At 35.8% G+C, this 27594-nt stretch overlaps 1 protein-coding gene across 2 annotated transcripts in view; it reads left to right on the top strand.

Moving 5' to 3' along the window:
- Positions 1–27594, top strand: part of LOC107752632 (lipoma-preferred partner homolog) — a 201604-nt gene that overhangs the window by 49446 nt on the left and 124564 nt on the right. For both annotated transcript variants that reach the window (XM_016568655.1, XM_016568654.1), the window contains one exon: positions 11848–12059. In XM_016568655.1, coding sequence (XP_016424141.1) covers positions 11867–12059 — 193 coding nt within the window. In that variant the 5' untranslated portion in view covers positions 11848–11866. The remainder of the gene's footprint in view (positions 1–11847; positions 12060–27594) is intronic.

The raw sequence follows: 27594 nt of genomic DNA, 5'->3' as shown, positions 1-27594 counted from the left end.
ACGTGAATGCGCGAAACGGAGGGGTAGGGGAAAGGGGAAGGGCTAAGGGGTAGAATTGGGATTGGGCCTAAATTGAACCGTTGCACCCCTAGTTTCCAGGTAATAAAAATAATTACCAATTACCAAACTGATTTGTGGGACGACAGACTATTGAAATTTTTTTTTTCAATTGCAGGTTTTTTTTTATCCCACATTGTAAATCACGGTAGTGCTGACAACCAGTAATAAAATGAATTTATTGTCACAGACTCATGACTGTTTGTGTGTTCAGGGTCACAGTGCAATTTCTCTTCATAATATTGATGCGTGTGTAGTTCTGGTGAGTGTATTTGTTTAAACTTCCTTTATTGCAAAGCTGATCCAGTTTAGAAGACCCAAACTATCTTTAAAATAATTCTGGGTGGACATAAGGATAATGTCTTTTCACATGACCCTTCATACAGATTTCTACCCACTCAGATGCATACTTCCTCTTCTCACATCTCAGCATGGAGAAGGACTGATCTGAGTCATCTGAAAGCACACCAAGCCATAGCAAGAGAATAACTCTCTCAGTATTAATAGCAGACTTCTGCTGTGATCCTTCAGTGAGAAGAAACACTCAAATGATGTTCCCGGCCTGGGCTTTAACCTTTAATGTTTTAATCATTCCAGAAATGAGTGCAGTTGATTTAAAGATCAAGGCTGGAGCTCGCTCTGTACTCCCTTTAGTCAGAACAGGTTGCTATCTAAATCATCTTTCTTCAAGATTAGCGTGTCAATCATTTAGAATGTCTGAACTAAGCATGCAGACTTCGTTTTAAAGGATCGACAATACTATAGATGTGGATATAGAAATTAAATGGGGAAATCTTATCATGTCAATCACATTTTAAAACATCTGATATTTCTTAATCTCACCAAACCTTTGAGGATGTAATTTACTCTGCAGGATTTCCCACTTTGGAAGCAATAAAGTTCCATTGGGTTTGTTTTGCAGGTTGTTTTGAAAGTGTTTTTGGTTGTGTTCATCACATTCCTTTAAGTTAATAAAATCTTTTGGAATTAGAGATGACACCTTTTGTTAGGGCTGCACGGTATTCTAAAGAATATTTTTTTTTCTGTGAATATATATTTCTAATGCATACATGAATTTTCACCACATGACTTGAAAAGCTCTATTTGAAAAGTATTTTTAAATAGACTTGAAAAGCTCTGTTTAAACAAAGCTAAAAAATTACTTTTTTCTTAAGATCTTTTTAGAGCGAACTATTTTAGGCCATGAAAATTTACATGTGCACACTTGGGCATACATGTTACAAGAACATGTTTAATGTTTGAAAATGAAGACATTATGACATAAATATTAGTACTGTAATTTTACAGTTGTACTAGAAAAAAATTCTTCATTTTCAAACATTAAACATCAAACCTATATTTTGACAGAAACCCACAGGGAGCCCTTAAAGCTTCTCCTTTGTTTACAATTGTTTTTTTTTTTAAAGAAAAAAGTGCCATGCTTCACTTTGAAACACGCAGTGCATATATTTATTTACTTAATTCACAGCCTTTGCCATGTGATGATTGCATTGAGCCATATTGCGATTTTGATTTTATTTCGATATATTGCGCAGTCCTACTTTCTGTAAAATATTTGAACTGGAAATTTAAGGACATTCTATTTTAGAAACCTACAGAGATATACTTATAAATCTGTCCAAGAGGATGTTTTTGTTCTATTTTTTTCTCTCTTTTCCCATTCATACAGGAAATAGAAAAGACAGTGTGTGTGTCTAATACTGTATATATTGTACTCCACAATGGCAAGAACTTTCTCATAACAAGTTCTAAAACTGATTGGCTGATTTTAGGCAATTTCCAAGAGTCACAGGCCTTGATTTTTATCAGATCACTTAGAAGCAAGGTTTATATTTAAATGTATTTATATGCAGGTTAAACTTTTGGCTTTTACCATTACTAAATAGTCTCAAAATTTCTCTTTTCAAGTAATTTGCACTCTCAGTTTCTGCATAGATGTGGGCTTTTAGTTCTTAACAACTTATCATATCATATGTTGTATGCATAAAATAAATATTTCTTTACTATTCTGCTTTCAAGTAAAAAGCTGTTAGGTTTCATTCAGAAAGGACATCCCGTAAATTAATAAGACTCATCAAGGCTTGAAAACGTCACTTTGTCTAATGCCATTTTCTGTATAATTGTTAGAATTATATTTTAATGCTCTCATAATGTTCAAGTGATGTCACGACTTATCCTCCAATGACCTATGAATGCTTGTTTATAACTTTCAAATGATTGTTCCCTCATTTGTTTGTGTTTGTTTATGGGTCGAAGATCACTTTGGGGTCTATTGAGGTGAACAGCGCTGACATGTGTCAATCTTTAACAGTCACTTTAAAGGTGGTAGGCACGAATCCCTAAGATGTTCTATTTTACACTGTGAAACTCTGGATCCCTGTCACAGGGGAGCTGAATTGGAGAGTCCCAAATAACCATGAATCCATAAAGGCACTTGAGAAACATTCTGACAAGCTGTGAAGACATGAAATTTGTATGGGTTTGATAAACATGTTTTGTTATCAGGGGAATTGAATGCCTATTTTTTAAGCAGACATGGAAGAGAGTCGATACTTCAGGCCTGTTTGGAGGTCTCAACCTTTAAAAATCAACATGGGGTAACGTATCTCTTGATGTCCTCGCACGAAACGATCAAATGCCAACATGGCTTAAAAGTGCTCAGCAGGCAGTGTGCTAAACATGGCGAGGGTCTGCCTTCATCTTGATTTGCCTGCATGGCGAACGAGGCCGTTTCCGTGTCTGCCGCAGATGGAGGGGGAATTGAGATCTCCTCCATATTAGTGATGCATTGTTTTAATCCCATTTGTAATGCCTATCAAACGGCATGAGCTTTCTCAAACACTAGGCTAATTTGGAAAACAAATCAGTGGTGGCCTTGTCATTTGATTAGTGCTGGTTTTGTTAGGCTTCCTTATTAACCTAATTAGCTCTTTGTAAGAATGAGATATCTGCCCAGGGGATGTGGCCAGTAGAGAGACTGACCTCGAACGCGACTGACCCTGCACCAGCTAAATGATTCCTAGCAGATGTAAATGCCAACAGCCGACCCTTAGTGTGTGTGTGTGTGTGTGTGTGTGTGTGTATAAATGTATAACAATCAAGCAACCAGTTTTGGCTAAATTTGCGTATCATTGTGATGATACGACCATTTTTCTAAATGTAGACATCCAGACCCTCCCTCCCCCCGTGCCAGATAATATAAAGAGACAGTTTGAGATTGTTATCTGCAATGAACGCTGAGTTGCCGGATGAGCAGATCTAATAGGCAAATGCACTGTAGGCCGAGGTTTCCAGTACATGAAAATCAGCTGGGATAACAGCGACTACAATGTTGAGCTGATGGATAACCGTTGAGCTTCATTAATAGCAAAAGCCTGCCCAACAGGTCCAGTCTCACTGTTTTATCTTGTTCCTAAACTGTTTCCTGTCACAGGTCCATCTTCGATGTTGGAGATTAGAGGACCAGACAGTAATGCTGTTGGATATCTTATAAAGCGGGGCTTTAGATAAGGAATAATTGAGCATAAACAAAGTCTTCTATGTGTTCTGCTTTCGATAGTACTGTACCTGTGGTATCAACATGACAAAACTATGGTGATGACAAGAACAATCCCAGTTGACTGAACTTGTAGGCTCCAATGAGAAAGTTCTTATGTGTTGTTAGTCAGTTGTGTTTTCTCTCACTTTAGTCTCTGCGGGATTTACTGGAGGGATACAGGTCGGGTAAACTTGCTGAAATATTAATTACTTTCTCTGCAACCAGTGTTGGCTTCTGTCAGTGTTCAGGAAAATCACCACAACATGCTGCTGGTGAGATGCTGCAAAAAAAAACAATAAAAACTGATGTTTACGACTCTCTTATTGTGGTTCTGGATGCATATTGAGGTAATTGTATTCAAAGGGGTAATTTTTGCTAATTCAAAAAATATTTGTAGAGGTTTTAACATGACTTGTGAAATATGATTGAAACTGCAAAATGTACACAAATGAGATTAAGACTCAAGGCAAATCATAAAAAGCTGTTTTGATCTATATGGAGTGGGTCGCCCTTTCATAGGTGCCGCCACGTTGGAATCACATGACCAGCTGCATCATGCAGTTCTTTATACTGATGTTTGTAGTATGAGAAAAACAGATGAAAAGGAACAAATAAATAAAGAGCTTTAGTGTGAAGCAGCAGACATGTAATACTCTTCATTCATCCAGGCCAGTAGGTGTCAGTATTAAATTCAAAACTACTTGTACTAGCTGGGCTTTCACTCCTGCTCTGACTGTGCAGACCGGTTTAAACGCTGCCATCCACTCTCAATATTAAACTTTCAGCACTTGGAAGTGCTCCAAAGCGGCCGTTAGCTTTTATTAATATGTCAACACGTGGCAGCCTAGTGGTACTCTCAAATATTTACCCCACACGCTCACGAAACATTTTCAGATCCGTAATGCCCACTTGAACTCTTAACAAGGCCATGTTTCCAAACAGAGCAGTGTAGGGATGAGGCGATCCCTCGTCTGTGTAATGTTGCATTAGCCCGCTCAACCGTTCAACCAGCTGTGGAAAGCAGAGAGCTAAGTGGGCTCGGCCGGGGTCCTGAGCACAGATGGGGACCTTTAATTTTTAAAGCTGTTATTCATGTTGCTGAGCTCTCTGCGTATTGTGTCACGGTGCATATTAGTGCTAATTCAACCCTGCATCTCACTCCTACTTTCCCTTGCCATCCCTGCTGTATTCATTCAATCCAAAGAGAGAAGAAACACCAGCAGCCCTTCCCTGACCTCAGATGGCTTCTGCTGTGAGATTCCTAAGATCAGTGACACACTCCCATTTACAACTCATTCATCCTCCATTCCACTTTTACCTCGTTCAGACTCTTCATCCAACTCTAATTCCATTCTGAACTGTCTCCATCTCTGTTTTTTTTTCTGTTTGAAACTTTTTTTTTCATTTATATTTGTTTCGTTTCAATAATCTGTGATATATGCTTAAAGTAAGAAAAAAAATATTTAAATATATATTGTTAAAACAAGTCTAAATAATTTGAGCTAATAAAGAGCTTTGCTTTAAAAGTATTATTATTTTTTTTTTTTACATTTTTAAATTATTTTACTGGAAAAAAAACTAAAATATTTATTAACAATTTATTATTATTTATTATAAAGGTTGTTATTTATTTATTTATTCTTTTTTTGCAGTACAAGTGTCTGTGTAAGAGTCCTCATTCCATCATCTGTCCTTTTGAGATACAGGAAATGTGTGTGTGTGACTTTTTTTTGTCATGTCAGAGTGAAGTGTGGTATCTTGTTTATTCTCAAGTGTCTGCGGCATTGTTTACGTGTCACTTGAACCTTCAGATCAGGGCCAGCTCTCGGTGTCTGTTGCAACACATGACCTGTCATGTCATTGCTTGACAACACAGCAAAGGCTGACAAATTGTCACTGGACATTAAGATAACTTCCATGGAAATAACAGTGCCAGGAGATGGAGAAGATAAAATGAGATTCGTGTTCTACCTGAAATGTCATCCTGTGTGGCCTCCATGTTCTGATCACCCTTTCATATCAAATTGTTTTCATATTCCTTTCACACAAATACGCTCACACACATGCTCACAGGCCTGTTGAGTATTTGTAAGTGTCACTGTGAAGTCTGGCAGTGGGAAGGTGGCAGTAACTCAAGCTCATGTCTACAAACACATGGTCTTAGCTGTTTGATTAGTCAGCGATCGAATGCTTTGATTCTCCAGTGTCTCCCTTTGGACAGCTGACCGCTTCAACAGTAAATTTATCTTTTACTTAGGCCCTTATGATAACAAAGACCACCCTTAGAAAAAAAGTACAGTGACAGTAATGGTATTAATGGTAATTATGGTACTAAGGTTCTGAAACATTAATATATTCACATGGTATTGTAAAATAAATTCTGAAGTTTGTGTGTAATAATTACAATTTTGAGTTTTTTTTTTAAATTTATGATCATTTAATTTGTAAAGAAAAAAATACACAACCTTTCAAATGTTGGGATCTATATAAGTCTACATACTCAGCAATGCTGCATTTATTTGATAAAAAATAGTGTAAAACAGTAATATTGTGTAATGTTATTAGAGTTTAAATAACTTTTATATTTGAACATATTTCAAAGTTTAATTTATACTTCTGGCAAAGCTGAATTCTCAGCCATTACTCTAATATGCTGATTTCATATAACATTTCTTACTATTATCAATGTTGAAAACAGTTTTGCTGCTTAATATTTTTTGTGGAAGCCATAAAACATTTTTAAAGGATCCTTTGATGAATATAAAGTTCAAAAGAACAGCAATCATTTGAAATGTTTTTTTTTTTTTTTTGTAAAAAATACAATAATAATGAATAATAATAATAAATAGATAAATAACAACAATGACAACAAAATGATTACTATCACTTTTGTCCAATTTAATGCATGTGACTCACCGAAGTCGAGGCTGCGTGTGCGAGGGTTACACTGCTTGTGTCCCTTACAGCCCCTGAGCTCCATGAGTTGAACATGCAGCTGATTGAGAACATACCGGTCCAGTGTGTTCACTGCATTCACCAACTACACACACACACAGAGAGATGCAACATAACACAGACATTAATATAACATTCATTTTGGTGACATTTATGACTAAATATTGTTGCAGTATAAAAAAGCATTTGAATTTCCTATTTCTGTTACCATTTCAACAGCATTCATTTGAAAAGGTTTTTTTTTTTTTTTGTAAAAAATACAATAATAATAAATAGATAAATAACAACAACGACAACAAAATGATTACTATCACTTTTGTCCAATTTAATGCATGCTTTCTGAATAAAAGTATAATTCAAAAGAACCTTTAAACTGTATTTAAAAAAAAAAAATGTTCAAAATAGAAGAAATTTCACTATTGTCTCGAATTTTTGGATTTCATTGTATATCCAAAAAAAAAAAAAAAGTTCCCAAAAAAGTACTTTTGGTGCTTTTTTCCTAAGTGTAGAAATTACACCTTGAATAAATCTCTAACAAATCTAAAAAGGTTTATTTTAGGATTACAATTAGTTCTAGAAATTAATTTTATTTTATTTTACAAAACAAGCTGGAAAGGAAGGTCCCTTTGTACCTCTTCCCACTGACATCCTGTGTCTCCATCGGACTGTAGTCTCTTTGATCCACGTTCATCCTCCTGCTCACTGTTTTCTTTCTCACTGAAGAGGTCGGGGTTGAGGTTAAGCTGTGCTTTATTCTTTTCACACACACTCTCCAGGCATTATAATAGAGTCTGCAACAGAGGTCAGGAAATATAACACACCTATAGATTCCTGTAGCCCATCGTCTGCTGTGAAACCATCTTTTTCAACCTTTTACAAGAAAGTTCAGGTGTGTTAGAACCGTTACTGTGTGATAATGTCCCCTGTCCTTACGCTGTTCCCTTTTATGGCCTAGGTGTGTGTGAGCAGAATGATGGGAAATGGAGAGCTCTGACACAGAAGGATCAATGGGGAAGCTCGGTAAAGAGGTTCTGCCGTGTGGTGATATTAGAACACAATTGTGCGTGGGCTCTTTTGGCTCGTCTCTGGAGGGAAAACGTAAAGCCTACATCATTCCCACTGACATCCTGTGTCTCCATCGGACTGTAGTCTCTTTGATCCACGTTCATCCTCCTGCTCACTGTTTTCTTTCTCACTGAAGAGGTCGGGGTTGAGGTTAAGCTGTGCTTTATTCTTTTCACACACACTCTCCAGGCATTATAATAGAGTCTGCAACAGAGGTCAGGAAATATAACACACCTATAGATTCCTGTAGCCCATCGTCTGCTGTGAAACCATCTTTTTCAACCTTTTACAAGAAAGTTCAGGTGTGTTAGAACCGTTACTGTGTGATAATGTCCCCTGTCCTTACGCTGTTCCCTTTTATGGCCTAGGTGTGTGTGAGCAGAATGATGGGAAATGGAGAGCTCTGACACAGAAGGATCAATGGGGAAGCTCGGTAAAGAGGTTCTGCTGTGTGGTGCGGCTAGACGATATTAGAACACAATTGTGCGTGGGCTCTTTTGGCTTGTCTCTGGAGGGAAAACGTAAAGCCTACATCAGTCAGATGCAGCAAAACAGCGTACACCGCGTACACAGCTACAAAAAGCAACAATGGCACCCACAAAAAAGACCAATGGCAGAAAAAAATGAAAGATGCGTTGTTGAAATATTTCAAATAATGTTTCATTCGATTTCAGTACAGTTGCGATGGTAAAACAACAGCTATTAGAGAGTTCTTCCAGTGAGGCATTCTTTCTCTCTTGTATTTGTCTTTGTCTTTATTTCTGTGTTATCTACTTAAAAACAAGTACTATGGTTGCACCATGATTTAGTGTGCAATTGGTCATTAATGATATTGATAGATTTGTATAACATGGTGCTTAAATAATATACCATGTTAATGGGTCAGTGATATTGTAGTGCTATTTTAGTAATAATTGTTGGTAAAGTTTAGTAATGTTGTTGTGTGTTTGTCAATTTTAGTATTATATATATATATAGTGATTATTCATTTTTTTTTTTTTTATATATTAATTTTATTTCAATTAATACTTATTTTACTTCAAGTAACAATTTTTTAGTGGTTTTATTTATAGTTTCAGTTTTAGTGTCAGTTAGCTAAAATAACTCTGAGTCAACCTTGACCTTTCGACTTTTTGAGCTTGACACATTGATGAGGGCCTGTAGTGTTGCAGTTATTAAGCCATGAAGGTTATTCAGCAGTGAGTTTTGTTTTTGGACATTTTGTACCACCCTGACATTTTTGACTTTTATGTTAACCTTGCGATCAGGATGACCTGTCATCTATTTCTTCTAAACAAATGCTTTATTTTATTTATTGCACCCTGAGGGTTTTTCATAATGAGGATTTTGTTACGGCCCATCTGGGCAGCCAGTTGCGACTCGATATACTGTATACCATATATATCATGTTCATAAGAACGACTTCAGTTAACCTCAACCCTCTAGTTATCTCATTACGCTATACTCTGCGGAGAGTTCATATTACAGGCTAAAATCTAATTTTTTTGAACTAGCAGAGCTATTTTGATCCCTGCATGGCACAGGTTCAGTCATTTGCACCTCAACACCTGTATCAAATCCCACTGCATTTTCAACAAATATAGCAAACGATTTTATTTATTGGACTATTTATTATCGCCACTCACTTGCAGCTCATAACAGGCCACGTAGAACCTATTTACTGTGAATAATTCTTTGAATCAGTCTGCTTTACAATAATCCCCTTCATTTGTAAGTAATAATCCAAATAATAAAAATCCAAATAATCCAAGTAGGGAGGTGTGTGCAATTTTTAGAGTCAAAATAGACAGCAGCGGCCCTGCAGCTAAATGCCTAAGCAGATAAACAACACCGGTTATGTAAATATGTCTGTCTCAGAGACAAGCTGAACATAAATAAGAGTAAAGCAGTTATTTTAATAAGTTGGCTAGAGCTGTGGCACAGCAGTTAGCACACACATGCTCCTGAAGTTGTCAATAAATGCATTAGAAGTCATCAATATTGTCAGGTTGTTAATGTTGCTGGTACTACAGCGTTCACCACGTCAGTGAAAGTTAAACTGCTGTCATGTTCTCTGGCAGCTTTCTAAGCTTCAACACAACTAGTATATCCCCAGTTCTTCATTGCCTGATGTATTATGGTTTCATTTAAATTGATAACGCGGATAGCAACTGGTGGTTATTTGCTTCTAACTATAGAAAGTTGAGTGGCGTATGTGAAGTAAGGGATTATATCAAATTACAGAATCTTATTTGACACCTTGGCACGTCCCAGAGAACTCGAGGAATGATTAGCACCATATTTGGTTTTGCGGGATGACAAGTCCTGAGACTTTATGTTTGAAAATATACACTCTTAAAAGGATAGTTCAACCATATCAAGCCAAACCCATATAACTTTGTTTCTTCTATAAAAACCAATTAAGGAATGTCCTGGCCACTCTTGTAAATAGAATAGAAGTGGAGGATCACTCAGGCTGTCATGTTACAAAATGACAATGACATGCCCATGGCTGCCTCTGGAACAGGCCCTCTCAACTTTATTGATGACTTAATGGATGATGGTGAAGCAGAATGAATGCAGAAGTGTACAAAAGCATGGCTACCAATATTCAAGAAAATGCCACAAGACTCATCAGAAAGTGCTTCATATTGCAACAGGACAATGACCCAAAACACCCTGCTAGCTCAGTCAAGGAGACCAAAAAATGGAAGGTCTTAGATTGCCCAAGTCAGTCTCCAGATTTAAATCCTGTTGAACATGAATTTCACCAGCTAAAGAGGAGACTAAAAGCAGAAGCTCCCCAAAACAAGCAACAGTTGAAATTGGCTGTATTAAAGGCTGGGAAAAGCATTTCAATGGATGAAACCAAGAGTCCGGTGATGTCTATGGGTGGCAGACTCACTGCTGTGATTGCATGCAAGGGATTTACAACTAAATATTCGCTTTTAAACTTTTACATTTGCTTTAAGTTCAACTGTCTCAATACTTATGCTCACATCAGATTAGGGAATGAAACTCTAAAAGTGCTGTCCTTTTTATTTGGTAAAACATGAATGTGTTGAAACGGCTAATAATAAAATGTGACATTCTGCGGTTTTGTCTTATATTCATCTTTTAATCATATTTGCAGATGTCTTGACTCCACAGCAGACAAACCAATTTTGTTATTACTGTTCCAATACTTATGGAGGGCACTGTATATATTTCTTCAAAACTGCAAGCAAAGAATGGGCTTCGAGTTTGTTTTTGTAGCGCTGGCGCTCAACTTGTAAATATATAATATAATCTTTCCGTCAAGACATGAAAACACACTAATACAACAGATTTGTAAAGAATAAACCAAATTTAAGTTAAACTGAGACTTAACCTCCTGAGACCCTGTGACCTCATATGAGGACATTATATTTTGGTGTATTTCTCTGAGACTATACATGCCACAGTTTTAAGTCTGGATGTCCTGTGCAGAGCACATTCAGGGCTTTTCAGAGATGTTTGGATGTTTCACTTATGCATGTTCATTCATGTCTTTTCATTTAAAAAAAAAATTGAGTCCCGATGTCCTCTACCGAGGACATAGCATAACTTATGAATGAAATATCATTTTTTTGGTAAATTTTTTTAATGCTCTAAACAATGTAAAGACATGAAAAAAACTATGTTTTTCCTAAAAATCTTTTCTTGGGTTTTAAGAGGTTAATAACTTTCCTTGGCATATTCATTAGAGTTGATGTACTGTATGAACAAATAGTATCTTTGACTTGGATCATTCATAAATTGTAGCATCTAGTATGGGCCATTTGAACTTCATTTGTCATGACAAAATTTGCACTTTTGTTGGATGAACTTGCCATAAAATTATGCAATAATCAGATATGATGCTTCTCTGAACTTGTTCTGGTTCTTCCATGCCTGGTGTTTGAAATGCACAGTTTCCTTTGCAAAGTCCACAGCTAAGAACAAAGAGCGGGAGAAGCCGCCACTGCACAGTGCTCTAGGGATGGGAATTCAGTCCCTGGTGAAAATTACCACAATGGCTAATCCATCCATATCTATGTTATGCATAAAAACAACTCAATTTTTATGGAAGGAATGTATCACTAGAATTCAGACAGCGCTACAATTCCTCACACATTGTGGGCATTCTGGGTGCTTTGGGACCTGTACATCTCAGTGCAATATAATAATGTGGTCTTGTTGTTGTTTTTTAGATTTCTTGACTCCAGAAATATGTGGGGTGGCCATAATGATGGGGACCAGCAAGGTCATGTGAGTGCACGAATGGAGACCAGCTTACCCATGGGTACCACCAGTATTTCTGTATCCCAGCAACAGGCTCCTAAGAAGTTTGCTCCTGTTGTGGCTCCCAAGCCCAAGTTCAACCCCTATAAACAACCCGGGGATGCAACACACGAGGGAGCTGGTAAGACTTATAGCCTTGACTTTTTAATTATTAGCATTTGTACATATTTGCATATGACCGTGGTCAGAACACATGTATGGGTTTGCAAAATATGTTTTTCCACTTGAGGATCAGAACTGGGAAACGATGATCGCCTTGGAGTCAAAATTCAGAGAAACGGTGAAGCAAATTGAATTGCACAGACAAAAATGTGGCTTTTACATGAAAATTCAGGATGCAAAACTAGCTTGAAATAGGGATTTTACTGGACCACGACTGCAGGACACAAGGACTCTTGGTCTGCCTTGCATCATACTAAAAAGTCTCGTCTGGCTCTTTGAAGCTGTTGTCTTGCCAATGACATTTTATTTTGGAGGACAGGTGACCATCTGACCATGAAAGTCCATCACTGGTGGCCATTTATATGCTGGGTCTATCTTAGCACTTTAAAAAAGACACCTAGAAACACACACACACACTTGCACATTTAAATCAGACTGTTGGCTTTGTGGTATTTCTACTTTAACTTTCAGGACAGTGTATTATCCCCCAATATAACTGACATGTGTTTGCCAGCGCTACAAAACAACAAAATATATAGACTAGTAGTTATACCTCGACTCCCAAAAGATATGAACTTATATGATCACAAACCGGTCCAAATATAGTGGAATATAGCGACCATTAATTTTTAAAGAAATATAGCACAAGCTGTCAAAAGGGCATCCAATTGCATTTTTTTCATTTGATCCACAAATGGATAAAGAAAATCATTTGGAAATGTGAAAGGCTCATTTAAAAATGACTTATTAATTTATTATTTTATTCTTACACTTAACTAGCATTTTTAATATTAACTAAATAGTGATACATTTGTCTATTTTTGTTAGTTTATAATATGGGTAACACTTTACAATAAAGTTCACTAGTTAATGTTAATTAATGCATTAACTATCATTAACTAACAATGACCAATACATTTGTTACAGTATTTCTTAATCTTTGTTAATGCTAATTAATACAACTATGACTGTTCGTTGTTAGTTAATATTAGCTCATAACCATTAATTAATATTAACAGATATGACTTTGGATTTTAAAAATGCATTAGTAAATTTTGAAATTAATATGAACTGAGATTAATAAATGCTTTACAAGTATTTTTCATTGTTAATTCATGTTAACTAATGTAGTTAACAAATGTTAACAAATGGAACCTTATTGTAATGTGTCACCAAAATATGATTTATTCATTTATTATTGTCTTGTAACATTAATTAAATAAACCCCCTTTACAATCACATTTACAATCACATTTTTTACCCCCTTTACAATAATCACATTTTGTTGCTTTGCAGCCTGAAATGAAGACGGACACAAAATGAGCACAGCTGATCACAGTTGAAAGTCAAATGGTTTTGTGTGCCATTGAGAAGGTGATTAGCTACACCTGATTGAGTTTACAAGCCATTTTTAGAAGGGGGTGATCTTTTTTCCAACTCAGTGATTCTGTTTTTTAATTTTTTTCTGACAGGTTGGTGTTTTATCTTTCACTTGGATGTTATAAGTTGCACTGAGTAAATACAGCTGGATAAAACAAAAACTGTGTCCATCTTGATTTCAGGCTCCAAAGCAACAAAATCTGATTATTGTAAAAGGGGTGAATCTTTTCTATACCTACTGTAAATGTTTTTCATTGTCAATTTGAAAAACAATTTGTCTTTTTACATTTTTATTTTCAAATTACTAAACTAATAATTAATTAATTTTTATTTTTAAGTTAAAAATATTAATTATTTTAAGTCATGGGACATGTCTTTAGTTAATTTGATGGATTACATCTGTGGTTATTCAGTTAGGAAACCTGTGTTAATTTAACTGCTCTGCTAAAAAAATCACCCTGAGACCATCTGGTTAAAAGCAATGAAATTCAGACATTTTTTAAAGTGTGATTTAAGGGCCCAAATAAATTTTTTCCCTCCACTGTACAATCAGATTTGGACAGTCCTCTGTTTGTTTAGTTCAGCATTAATCATAAAATCCAAGCTCGTTTACATGAGAGGTTCATCAGTGAGTCTGTTGGCGGTGAATGTGTGTGAGTTGTTCATATGTAATCACCTCACACAATGGTCTAATCCCTAATCAGAACTTTGTGCTATATGTAAGAGGGTCCATGTTGGCGACATGCATGTGTGGGGCCACAGGGGTTCATTACAATATTCATATTATTAAATATAATTACAAATTATTATTATTATTTTTTTTTTACAATTTAAAATAACTGTTTTCTTGAAACAGCTGAAAACAGTTGTTCTGCTTAAAGCTGCAGTCCGTAACTTTTTTTGGTTAAAAATGATCCGAAATTAATATTTGAGCAAGTACATAACCAGCCAGTGTTCGAAACTATCGCCTTACTTTAGCCCGATTCACAATGGTCAGCTTATAATAATGTTTTCTAATTTGAGTGGTACGGGTAGGTTTTCGTGGCAAATTCGAGCATGCCGCTGTGTCATTACGTCACGTCTGTAAACATAAAGAAGTTGTCCCGGCTACTAGGCTATTGCATGTGAGGATCCTGCAGGTGGCCAATCGTTTATAGCCTTTTCTCACAGCAGCTGGAATACTTAAATGTATCATTTTGATGGCGGCAGACTTGTTACTTACTTGTTCAGATGGCAATATACGGTGAAAATTCTTATTTGGGTCATATTCCAAGACGTAGGCTAGAATCTGTGAGTGCAAAGTACAATATCCACACCGGTGCGGTGACTGACTGCCACACATACTCCTCAAAACATTCGATTTATCCGCGCTGGAGCCGTGACAGAGCACAACCCACGCAAGGAAGATAATTCCGCACACAGCTGCAATTCCAGGTTTTCAAACAGAGATGGCAACAAAGAGGCAAAACTTACGGACTGCAGCTTTAATATCGTTATGGAAACCATGATACATTTTTCTTTGAATAGTTCAAAAGAACAGCATATATATGAAATAGATTTTTTTTGTAACATTGTAAAAGCCTTTACTGTTACTTTACTGTAATGCATATGCTTTGTATTTCATCTTTTTTTATTAATTTTCAGCAAAAATATCTATTGTGAAAATTTCCCAAAGCACACTCTTAATTAACATGGCAAATGTAAATATTAAAAACAAACAAACATGATTTTACAATGGAACCAAATGATGGTGTTATGATACTGTTTGCTATGTTTTTGTTTGTGGTGGCGAATTTTCTTTTTGCAGTCTGGAGGATAGGATCATATGGAAGCTGTTTTACATATGTGAAGATGCATTAAAAAGACAATATGAAAATTTCAGCTTTATCAAAACCTAAATATAAGAGTTTTGTCAAAATTATGTCAAATCCTTAGAGTATATTGATGTTTTCTATCAGTAGTTTGTTAGATAAGGTTTAAAAAGTTTCAGCCAGCCGGACAAATAAACCCAACATGCCGTGAAGCTCATATTTACAAGAATACTTGCAGAGTTGAATGAGTTATTGATTACTAATTACAGACACATGGCCCTTGGGCATTACGTAAATATGGGTGAAACCACATAAATGCCCAAAAGTGTGATTTCTTTGCAGTGTCTACCCAGACAGGCATTCTTATGCTCTCTGGACATCAACCAAGTCCTATAGCTAACGGCATGCCCTTTGGCAATTAGTAATTTTTTTTGAAGAGTATTATTGGGAATTTGTTTCTGCAATAAAAGTACTCATTTCTTGCATTAATTGGCTGATAGCGGATCTGTCAGATAGGGGTTTCCATGGTTACAGCGTGGGCTTTCTGGACCCTAAAAAGCTTTCTGATTAGAAATGTGAATTTAACTTAATCTCTATGGTGAATATTGTATTAATTAAGTTATTCTATTTTTAAACATTTCACAGAAAAAAAAGAAAGATAGAGGACCTTGGGGGCTTATTTTATGCTGTAACCTTGCTACTCTTTGATGGTGTGAGAGCAACAGAGACCTGCCATTGTTTCAGATGAAAAGCAATGATGAGAATATTGGAGGGAGTTCTCACACATCTGTCCCGGTCAAACAGGCAGCTTTGAGCAAAAGAGAGTTATCTGAGCTCACTTTGTCCCATATTAGTTTTACCATACTAGAGTGAACGAAGAGAAATGCAACCAACCAATGGGCACATTGGTCATTTGCCTCTTGACATTATAATGTATATGAACATAAATTTGAACACATTGTAACTGAATAAAAACAAAATGCATTTTTATTCAGATTGACATTGCAAATGTTCAGTTCTGTTCTGTATGATTTCTAAAAACTGATTGGAACCTCCGGAGCTGATTGAAACTATTCGCAGCCGCAGAGCAAGTGTCTCTCTCTCACACAAAAGTCCCTAGCAGACCACCTGTTTTTCAGTAAATGATGGAGAAAGACTAGGGGTAATTTATTTATAAATCAGACCCACACGCACAGTTAACAAAAGTAAACTCATTTGCATTCTTTGTGGTGTCAGTTTTAAAGATTATAAATGTTCACCATAAGTAAAAAAACAGTCATTCATAGAAGTAGGAATGATTGCAGTTTAGAAGCAAAAACATCTTTACACATGTGAGAATATGTCCATAAAGTGCTGGGGAAAGTTGAAATATTTTGAATTTTGCAACTTTCAAATATAATTTCAACCTTTTGTTTAGTAAGGAGGAACTTGCAATACGTCTATAGGATGTTTCTTATCAGATGTCAAATAGACGTTTAGAAAACGTCTTTAAGATGTTTATGATTTAGAATGTATGTAAAACTGACATCTTAAAAACGTCTATCAGATGTTTGTGCACAGCAGATGCTTTCCAGATGAAGCGATCTTTCACAGACATCTTGCAGACGTACTTGTGCTATCTGGGTTTTGATGTAGTTTAAGAATGACAGAATCTGTTATTTTACTAATAATATGAAACAATAATTCATGTGTTACATTGTAGGTAAGATTTCATTCCAGAACACCACATTTTATCCCTTTTTTTTGTGACATTCTTTTAATTCTGCACTGATCTTTTTTTTTTTTTTTTTTACAAAAACTTGTATTAATCTTACAGTTACACAGAGCTCAGAGAGCACAGAGGAAGAGTTTGTGCACACGCTTCCCGTGGGCATTGCGGTTCACACTTCTGCAAAATTTAGGGTGTCTCTGTCTAAACAAGGTGCTTGAAAAACAGTATCAGACCTATATTATCCAATATTTGCCACAGGAAGTGGATGCGTTGCGTAATATCTCGTTTATGCTTCTGTGTATTACCGCCATCTTGCAGCTGCTTATGACAATGTGAAGTCAAGGCTAAGCGACATAAAAACAAACCAGATGAAATACAGACATGGCTGAACAAGACTGACAGTGACAAACATGTTTGTTTGTATTCTATTTGTTTGTCAGGTATTAATTCAGGACATGTTTCTTATGGTTTAGTTTGAACAACAGACAGCTGGAATGTTCGTTTAATGTTAGCCGGCCAATACCTTTTGACACGGAGTATGTATTTACTGGATGGTTATTTTGGAGTGGCTTGTTGTATGTTACATTCTGTTCAAGGACCTGTTTAAAATTCGTTCAAAGCTGATGGCGTTATTTATAGTGGTCAACCGATATTGGTTTTTTGACAGCCGATGCCGATATCTTGGAAAGCAGGGTGGCCGATATAAAGCCGATATAATTGTATTTATTTTAATTAATATTTAAGAAATTTGAAATCATTTGAAAATGGATTTAAAAATAAATTTGTAAAATAAACATACTTCTACTTTAGATGACAAAGTATTTTATTACAAATAAATCAAAACCTGTCGCAATAATCAATATATCGACTTATCGCGCAATATATGTACATGACCTAAATTATTTTTGGTGACGCATTATATCGCCCATTATATTTACTTAAAAATTAGTGTCACCGTGTTTTTTACATTCCACTTACAGAACTGTTAACGACGACGGCGAACAAGAGGGAGAATGTGAGCACTGTGTGCTCAGGCACTGCCGTTCTCAGCGCCGTCCAAATAAAAGTCCGGCATGCCGTCAAAATAAAAGATGCGCCTCAAACGCATCGGCCAAACAGAAAAACGTATCCGCCGATGCCGATATTTGAAAAATGCGAAATATCGGCCTTGGCGATATATCGGTCGACCACTAGTTATTTATTCAGTCAGAAAGTGGCAAATGCAGCCTTAAACCTGAATAAAAGTGTTTTTTCAGACACTTCGACTGTTGCAAGTAAAAAAAATTGTATGCCACTATACAGATATATTCATTCAGTTTTGTCTCTTAGTATTGACTACATGCTGTTAAAGAGTGGTCAGATGGCACACATTTTTGAAGTCTGCCTGTTATCGCTGTTCACCGCCGTCTGTTGTATTCAGTGACATGACTTCATGTCTGACTAAACTCTTGACTTATTCTGAGCTTCTGTCTGGAACATTTCTAATTGAAGGTTGAAAGGCAGATACAGAACATAAAAGCTGTTTTAGGTGCTGTATCTGCCCGTACGCTATTGTGTGAGAAAATGTGCCGGAAGATAGGGTGAGTTGAGGCCTTGAATCGAGGGCAGTTCATTAGGCCTCTATTACAGCGGATAAGCCCAATTCCTTGGCAAGCTAATTGACTTTTTATTAATGGAGATAAGTGAATGTGTCAATTATCTGAGCAAGGGTACTTTATATTAAGTAAAGAACATTATAGGAGATAAAGCAAACAGTAATAGGGAATCATTGTAAAGGTGTCTCGTCAAAGTGAGGGTTTGTACAGGGCTAATGAGGTTTTTAGCGCTGATGTTCACATTAAACTAATCTGATGGGAAATGTGAAAAAACCAGATTGTATGTGAGTGTATGTGTGTGTGTGTGTGTGACTGTACAGCTGCATAAGGGGTAGGTGCTGTATCTGCCCGTACGCTATTGTGTGAGAAAATGTGCCGGAAGATAGGGTGAGTTGAGGCCTTGAATCGAGGGCAGTTCATTAGGCCTCTATTACAGCGGATAAGCCCAATTCCTTGGCAAGCTAATTGACTTTTTATTAATGGAGATAAGTGAATGTGTCAATTATCTGAGCAAGGGTACTTTATATTAAGTAAAGAACATTATAGGAGATAAAGCAAACAGTAATAGGGAATCATTGTAAAGGTGTCTCGTCAAAGTGAGGGTTTGTACAGGGCTAATGAGGTTTTTAGCGCTGATGTTCACATTAAACTAATCTGATGGGAAATGTGAAAAAACCTGATTGTATGTGAGTGTATGTGTGTGTGTGTGTGTGTGACTGTACAGCTGCATAAGGTATGGGAACCCTTTGGATTTACCTGGATTTCTTTATGAATTGGTCATAAAATGTTATAAAATCTTTTAAAAAGTCACAAAAATAAAGAAATAATGTGCTGGTTTAATAAAGACAGAATATAAGTCCAAGACCCTTGCAGACTAATGAATTAAAAAATTAATATGAATGAATATGTTTGTCTGACCATCCTATATCACCTATGTCATTTAAATACATAAATTGATAAAATAGGCATTGTTATTTGTATAAATTGTCATCACCACTAAATTGTATAAATTCCCTTTTCAAAAATCATGAAATATTGCCTGTAAATAAATAAATAGTTTGTTTTGTTGGAGTTGTGGCCTAATGGTCAATGTCCCAAACACATTAAGCTGTGGAGTTCATGTGGGAGATGCAGATTTAAATCTGGATCATGCCATGTCCTGGTCTCATTCCAAAACAATCCGGTCCACTCTCTATTTTTGCTATCAAAAGTGTCAAAAAGTCAATTTATGATCTTTTATGTCTCTTTAATGTCCCTATTTTTATCAGCAGGCTTCTATTAGCAAATACCCGCATGAGTGGGCCCGGTGATGTTTTGCTTGACTCCAAAAGAGTTTATTAGGTATGTAAACGCAAGTCCTAATGCATCATTTGTGTTATCAACGTGAATGTTAAAATCTCCTACAATTAGCGCTTTATCAACAGTAACCAATATGTCTGAGAGGAAATCTGCTATTTCTTTTAGGAAATCTGTATATGGCCCTGGTGGTCTATACACAGTAGCCAGAGCAAGAGATACGATAGATTTCTTTTGCATATCTGACAGTGTAACATTAAGCAGAAGTATTTTGAATGAGTTAAACCTGTATCCTGTCTTCTGAGTAACATTGAGAATATCACTATATATCTATAGCCAGTATGAAGTTTGTTTTTTACATGACCATGGCATCCTATGATGTGACAAACCTCAAAATTGCCTGTTATGTATATGAGTTTAGAGTCAGCCAACTCAGCGCTCAACAGTTAAACACCTGCATGTCTAATTCACAGTGGATAGTCGGTAAAAACAGGAACTTGTTCACTCGGTTTTTCAAGAAAGAAAAAACCAAACAAAAGAATGAAGGGCGTGTAAACACCTGCTTTACATAGTTTCCAGACCGTGCTGCTTTTTAGTGAAATGTTTGTGTATTTCATCTGTATTGAAATTCAAAGAACAAATGCAGTTTTACATGACAGACAGTCTGAAAAAAGTGACCTCAGAATCTTATTTACCCGTTTTGGGGGGAACCACTAGTTGCTCAACCAGATTGATACACGCTTGCACAAGCTCACTTATACACAATAACTCCAGCACACACACTTGTATCTAAAGTAATTTCTGTGTAAGGAAGACCACTGCACTGCACTGCAAGAAAAATAATATCTGTGCAACTCAGAGAAAAGGTATATCAGCTTTCTTTTTTCAGATGCTGTTTTTAGCAATACTTAGGACCACCTGACAGGGTGAATGCCATTGACAGGGGTCAGTTTGCTTCTCCCCTTCCCACTACCACCACATAGGTTACACTTGGGTGGTTGGACAACAATAGAAATAGCTATGAAATGAGGCATATTTTTAGTTATAAAAGCCAAGGATTCAAATGAAAATCTTACACATTTGTATCTCCACCAATTACTGAATGTTCATTAATTAATTCTTTTTTGCCCATTTCTATTAGCCAGTCTACAACTTTGCCATAACAGTCACAGGTGACACTCGTTAACTGTTTGGGTCAAATCTGTTGTTGTACAAAGTGTGGTCCAACTAAATCTATCAAAAACTACTTATAAGTAGTATAACATAAGACTCTTAAAGTGTTAGACATGAGTCCATAATAAAGAACTTTAGAGTTGTGGTATGCTGCAGTCATCAGCACATGCCTCGGAGTCTGACATTTACTGTGACCAGCTGTGCCTGCTGTTTTTTATATCATTACATTGCACCACGTGGCTGCTCAAGTGTACACGGTCAATTTTTGGTGTGGTGAACCCATAGCAAATGGAGTATTATAAAGTGATAATATAACCAAAAATGAAAATGATGTCACCCTCATGTTGTTCCAAACCTGTATGACCTTGAATGCAAAAGAAGATTTTTTTTTTTTTTGTGAAAAATGTTGGTAACTAGAGCTTTGGTGAACATTGAATTCTATTTATATGGACAAAACCAACCAACCAAACAAACAACGACAACAAATTCTCAAAATAATGTTTTTATTTTTTGGTGAACTATCCCTTTAAGAATTTTTAAAAAATCCATAGGATCCATAATTTAGTTTAGAAAGCAGTAATGATTTGTGTTATCTCTTGTACAAGACCCAATCACGATTGTCTGGTCTTTGAATAGTCAAGCACACTTCAAAACAAACTTTTGTTTCACAAATAACTCTCAGTCTGTTTTTCGGGAAACATATGTTTAATACAAATGGAAAACATTGTTTAGCAGAGAGGGTATGTGTGGATGAGCTCATAAGATGATTTATGTAATGATCTCTGAGCTGTGTTGTGCAAGTATTGTCATATCAGTAAATAATGTATGCTGTTGAATGGTCCAAGAAAATGCTAAGTAAAATAGCAATTTTTAATGAAATATAGAGGGTTTGTGTTTGTGTGCTTGCACCCCCCCCATACTAAAGTTAAAAAGGGGTTCTCCATATAGAAATCCCATGGAGCTTTAGGTTAGATTGTAGTAGGCCTGTAATCCAAAAACTCATTTTGAGAAGTGTAATCCAGACACATCACTGCTGTTTTATCTCTTGTAACTTAATTGTCTCTTTTGATATAAGAGGATTACACAACCAAATATTTGGGTGGCCAATTGGAAACTTTACATACAATAAAATTTGCATGATAAACAATTTAGTATGAAAGTTAAAATTAGTCAGGGTATTATCAGAGTGTTTTGAATGTGCATCTATTGACATGGTCCCAAATCTTTGAAACACAATTACCTGAAAAAAAAAAAAAAAACAAAGATCAAAAATCTGTTTATTTACTTGACAGCACGTCACTATAACCTTGTTTATTTTCATTGTTTTGGACTAAGGATGCATCGATTTTAAAATTTTATTCAATATTATAAGCTGTTATGGTCGAAAACCAATAAATTGACGATATTAGAATTCTATAATTAAATGCTAGAATTATATTATTTAGTAAAATATATTAAATGCGTAAATTAAAATAATAATTTAAAATAATAAATTAAATACACGTGCCACTATAAGTAAAAAAAATAGATATAGGTAGGTATGCATACAACCACAGTACTCCGCACATTATGGTTACTGACAATAAACATGATCACATTAACATTAACATACACAATTTTCTATTCGGTGACCCCCAATTAATTCAGCAATTTTTGTTGTGGAATGTTTATGAGACATGATTTGCTAGTCTGAAAGAATTGAACCATTAGGCTAATAATATTTTATGATTTTTGGAGAGGGAATATATAATTATTATAAAAATGTAGTTATAATGGAATTTTATGCATATAACTGAATGTCAGTTTGACTTTTTTTTAAATGCAATTATATTCTAATTTTAAATGCTATATATACACACTCTAGATTTTATTATTTTACACGGTTGAACAGTAGTGTCAGACTACTGGCATCTTTGCTTGTTATCAGAGGATAAGGGGAGATTATAGCTGTTTACATTAATGTTTACTTTTTATATCAAACTGTGGATCTGATATAAAATCGCAGATTAGAATACATTCAAATGAGGGACTGCACTTACTAGCAAAAGACCCCCAAGGCTCCCCAGTCACATTGGGTTGTGAGGATCAGATTTGGGCCACCAGGAGCTTTGCATTGAAGAGTTCTTTAATTTTGTCAGTTTTTCCAAACATGATTTAATCGAAGTACAGTGATGAAAATCGAAACATCTGAAGATGTAAACTCATGCAGATTGTAGGCATATTTTTTTTCCTGCTATACAAGTACATTCCCCTTAAAGGGATAATTCATCTAAAAATGAAAGTTCTGTCATCATTTGCTCACCCTCATGTTATTTCAGACCTGTCTATTTATTTTTTGCCTCTATCTGGAACATAAACACTTACAGTACAATAGAAGCCAGCGGTAACTGTTTTTCGAGATTTTTCAAAACATATTTTTAAAGATATTTAAAGATCTATCCCTTTAAGGGATAATATGTTCCATAATAAAGGGTTTTCCTACAGTTGGAGAGATTTAAACATGAGTCATTGTCACAGAATGTGTTCTTGTGTTCAAAAACAACTAGACCGAGCACAACTGAACGAATATAGTGATTTCTGAAGCCTCTTTTGTAATGTCTATTCAATAATTTACTCATTTGCCACAACTTTAATTTATTATTATTGTCTTCATTTAGAGGCTTTTCTCAGCAAATATTAGTATGCAAATAATTTAGCCAATTAATAATTATGATTAATGGATAAATAAATGGGATTCATTTGATTTATCATAATCATGTCATGAACAACATGAACAAAACAAACAAACAAAAAAGGTCCTAAAAATAATACAGGCAAACAAAGTAACAAACAGTCTCACTCTTCATTGTTGCTGTGACTTTCTTGGAAGGTTCAAGTAAACACTTGAGCGTTCTCCAAGAATCTTAATGCGACGGTGTTGATCTCTGCTGTTTCATGCAGCTGCCTGCATCAATCACTTCATATCCATTATACCCTTTATGCACTTTTCTCCACTGAGTGCAGAGAATTCTGAACACCACACAGGTCAAAGGTCATTCTCCTCATGCAGGCCACTGGGAGAAAGATTTACGGTTGGACTTATTATAGCTCAAACAATGCTGTGAGTTCTGTCATCACATGGCCGACAGCCATGGCTTGCACATAGCGATGACCAAATAAGCCGTAATGTGTGGCTGACAGGAAAGGAAAGTGGCAGCCATACACGTCTGTCCTTTATTATGCCACATATGATTAGGACAGTAAATTCTGAATGATTTAGTAAGGCCTTTGATGTTCGTTGGATTCCCTTACTGTGTATTTATGGCATTATGATGTGGACTGAACTCAAAGACCCAGGAACGCACACATCTAAAATTCAGTTCATACAGGTATTTAACTAAAGATTATTTTTGGTTAAAATAAAATTCAAAAAGTTTTGGGAGATATTGCACAAATCTGTATGACTACTTTTATTTTGTGGAACACAAGATTTTTTTTTTTTCTCTGTACAGTGAAAGTCAGTGGGGTCCAGTGTTATTTTGCACCCCACAGGCATTCATTGTATAGACAACATTATTTAAAAGATATTTTCACAGAAGACAGAAAGTCAGACAGGTTTGGAGCAACATGAGGGTGAGTAAATAGAAAGCTTATACATTTTTTTTAATTAATAAAATCAAAGTAATCTCTGTGATAAGGTCTGGGCTCTGTAAAAATTGCTTGTTTATCGTGTGTAACAAGATTGCAGGATTCTTTCTTTTGTTCAGATTATACTGCCACTCGTTCAGATTTCAAAAAGAATGAAGTTTGTGGTTATGCAGGAGTGACTTTCACCTTGTCCGGATCATATTCTCATCCTCTATTGCAAGATTAAATATGCTACACACAGTAATAAAGTCATTATTTAACAAGTTGGGAGTGTTATGCTAGCACTGGCAGTGAGGACTAATGAGAAATGGTAATAATAATAATAGACAGAGATTGCTGATTAAATGCTTCTATATATCTAGGCTAATTGGACACTAAAGTAAATAGGCCTACGTGACCGTTGCACTCGCTGCTTGCATTTCTGTTCGACAGAAAGAGTTCAAGAAGAGAACATGCAATGTAATGGCCATTTCTTTTCCATTGCTGTAATGTGGGACTGGAGTTCACCTGAGGGGCACTGCGGATGCGACGGAGAGCTGTTTATGTCCTGACACCTCCTAGTTGACCTCCTCATTAATTATACTAGAAGGATTAAGGAACAGTCTTTGGCAGGAGGGTAGGAATGATCTGAAAAGTGGGGAGGACTCATTATAAACCTGATCAGCCCATGGCTTAGGTGATGTAAATCAAAAATGCAACCTAAAAACATTAGTTGAATAGTAACTGAGACTTTGTTGGGCATAAATGAAGAGTTTGGTTCCAAAACGCAGTTTTCGTTTCCGCTAAAATCAGTATTGTATCTGGTAGGTATTGAAAAGTCAATTTTAAATTTTACGCAAAATGCGATATCCGCCGAGTTATTCTGTCATGCTTTCTCCCTTTCTTTCCAAACCGCGACAAACGTCAGTCTCCGTTCTCTGCAGAATGCGATATATCCGCTCAACCAATCACAGCGCACCATTCCACACACTGTAGACAATAATGGCTTTGAATACACCCGGCATCCTAGTTTTCCTCATCTATTTTGTACTTTGTGATCAACAAACAAACTTAGGGCTGCACGATAAATCGCATGTGATTGTCATGCGCATCTCGTCAGTAATGCCGGTTCTGTGATTAATAGTAAATCTCCATCACGTGCTTTCAGATGAAGAGGCATTTAATACACAGAGCCGTAGATCACTGCAATATTGCGTTCATAATCGCAGATGAGTCGCATTCGATTATGAACGCGATATTGCGTAGCTTGTCAGTGTAAGTGTTTTTATTAATGCCATTAATGTTTTTGTTAATACAGCATATAGCACTAGTCAACTAATGAATGTAACATGGCAAAGATGAATGCACTTGTAGAAGTTGAATGTAAGGGATATGTCATTTTGGAATTTCTGTGGTTTAATGTGATAGCCTATTGTTGTTCATGTATGTTCATGATGAAATTTTCTTTTATTGTTGTAATTTCAGTTTCAACAGTAAATCAACAGTTTCAATATGACAAAATAACTTTTATATTGCTTCAATGGATTTATTAACGATAAAAAACGTGTCATCGATTTATTGCATTTTGGGAAGAAAAAAAAAAAACATTTTTATAATAAATCTTTGAAAATCAAAATCTGGATTAGAATTTTTAATGTTATTATAACCTAAAGATGCTATGTGAAAGTTTGAAACAGAAAATAGTGGTTTTCATCTTGCCATTTTCTTGGTAAAGAAAAGTGTCATGGATTTATTGCATTTTGGGAGAAAAAAATAATAACATTTTATAATAAATCTTTGAAAATCAAAATCTGGATTTGAATTTTTAGTGTTATTATAACCTAAAGATGCTATGTGAAAGTTTGAAACAGAAAATAGTGGTTTTCATCTTGCCACTTTCTTGGTAAAGAAAATACATTTTTACTCAAATTAATCAAAATGGATTTATAGCGTTTTGGAACCAAACTCTTCAAATATATAAGTATAAAAAGCCTTTTATTAAAAGGTGATATGGATTTTTTTCAAAAGTATGTGTAAAGTCATGAAAACATTCAGTGAATAATAGAAGAAAATTTATTTGAAAACTTGCATGGGTGGAATGGACATGATCAACAATATAAGACTAAGTATGTGAGCTATCTGCATGACCTTTTGGCAAAGTAAGCAGCATATGCTTGTGGTTTCTACGAGAATGTTAAGACTCTCGTTTGTGGGTTTCCTGTCAGGTTTCCACAGAGCGACTTATGTGGGGAGTCTGACATAACAGCCAGTAGTCGGTTAGCTGATGGCCAGCCAAATTTGTAGGGAGAGACACAGAAGCAGAAAAAAAACATTATGAGAAAATACAATTATGAAAATTCATCTTCAAGTTGTGTGTCAGCAACTTCACAAAGTCGTCCTCTGGTTCTGAAGGAAAGATTCTCAACGGCTACTTAAAGTCCTCTAGTTTTAGAGGAAAGACTTGCCAGTGTTTTTTCAACACTTTCAAGTGTTTCCATTCATTTCATCACCGACAGATAATCCTGTCTTATGATAATCGTTGGCTAGACAGCATAGTAGACAATATAAAAACAGCACTTTAAGCCACTTACCACCTAGAAGCTGTGTAAACGTTTTTAACTGAAACATAAGTTGAATTTTGTAGGAGAATTAGATGCACATCCTCTTAGCAGTACTTAAGGGACATGTCACGAACTTTACAGATGCCTTAATACAGTAATCTCTGGGTACGATGGCAATGGGAACTGAGCTCAATAATATGACATATCATTTTCAGTGACAGGCTGACGATTGACCCGCTTTTAAAGATGGAAAATGAACATATGACATGCATCTTAAAGACATGACAGTTTTTAGTCAGCTTAATTCAGACCACTGCTTGAAGCTTCGTGTCTCACTTGAGCCAAGCAAGGACATAAGGAG

The sequence above is a fragment of the Sinocyclocheilus rhinocerous genome, unplaced genomic scaffold (assembly GCF_001515625.1).
Source record: "Sinocyclocheilus rhinocerous isolate Xijiao unplaced genomic scaffold, SAMN03320098_v1.1 scaffold1733, whole genome shotgun sequence".
In the NCBI taxonomy this organism is placed as follows: domain Eukaryota; kingdom Metazoa; phylum Chordata; class Actinopteri; order Cypriniformes; family Cyprinidae; genus Sinocyclocheilus; species Sinocyclocheilus rhinocerous.
The sequence above is the reverse complement of the archived record's forward strand: the minus strand, read 5'-3'. Positions and strand labels throughout refer to the sequence as shown.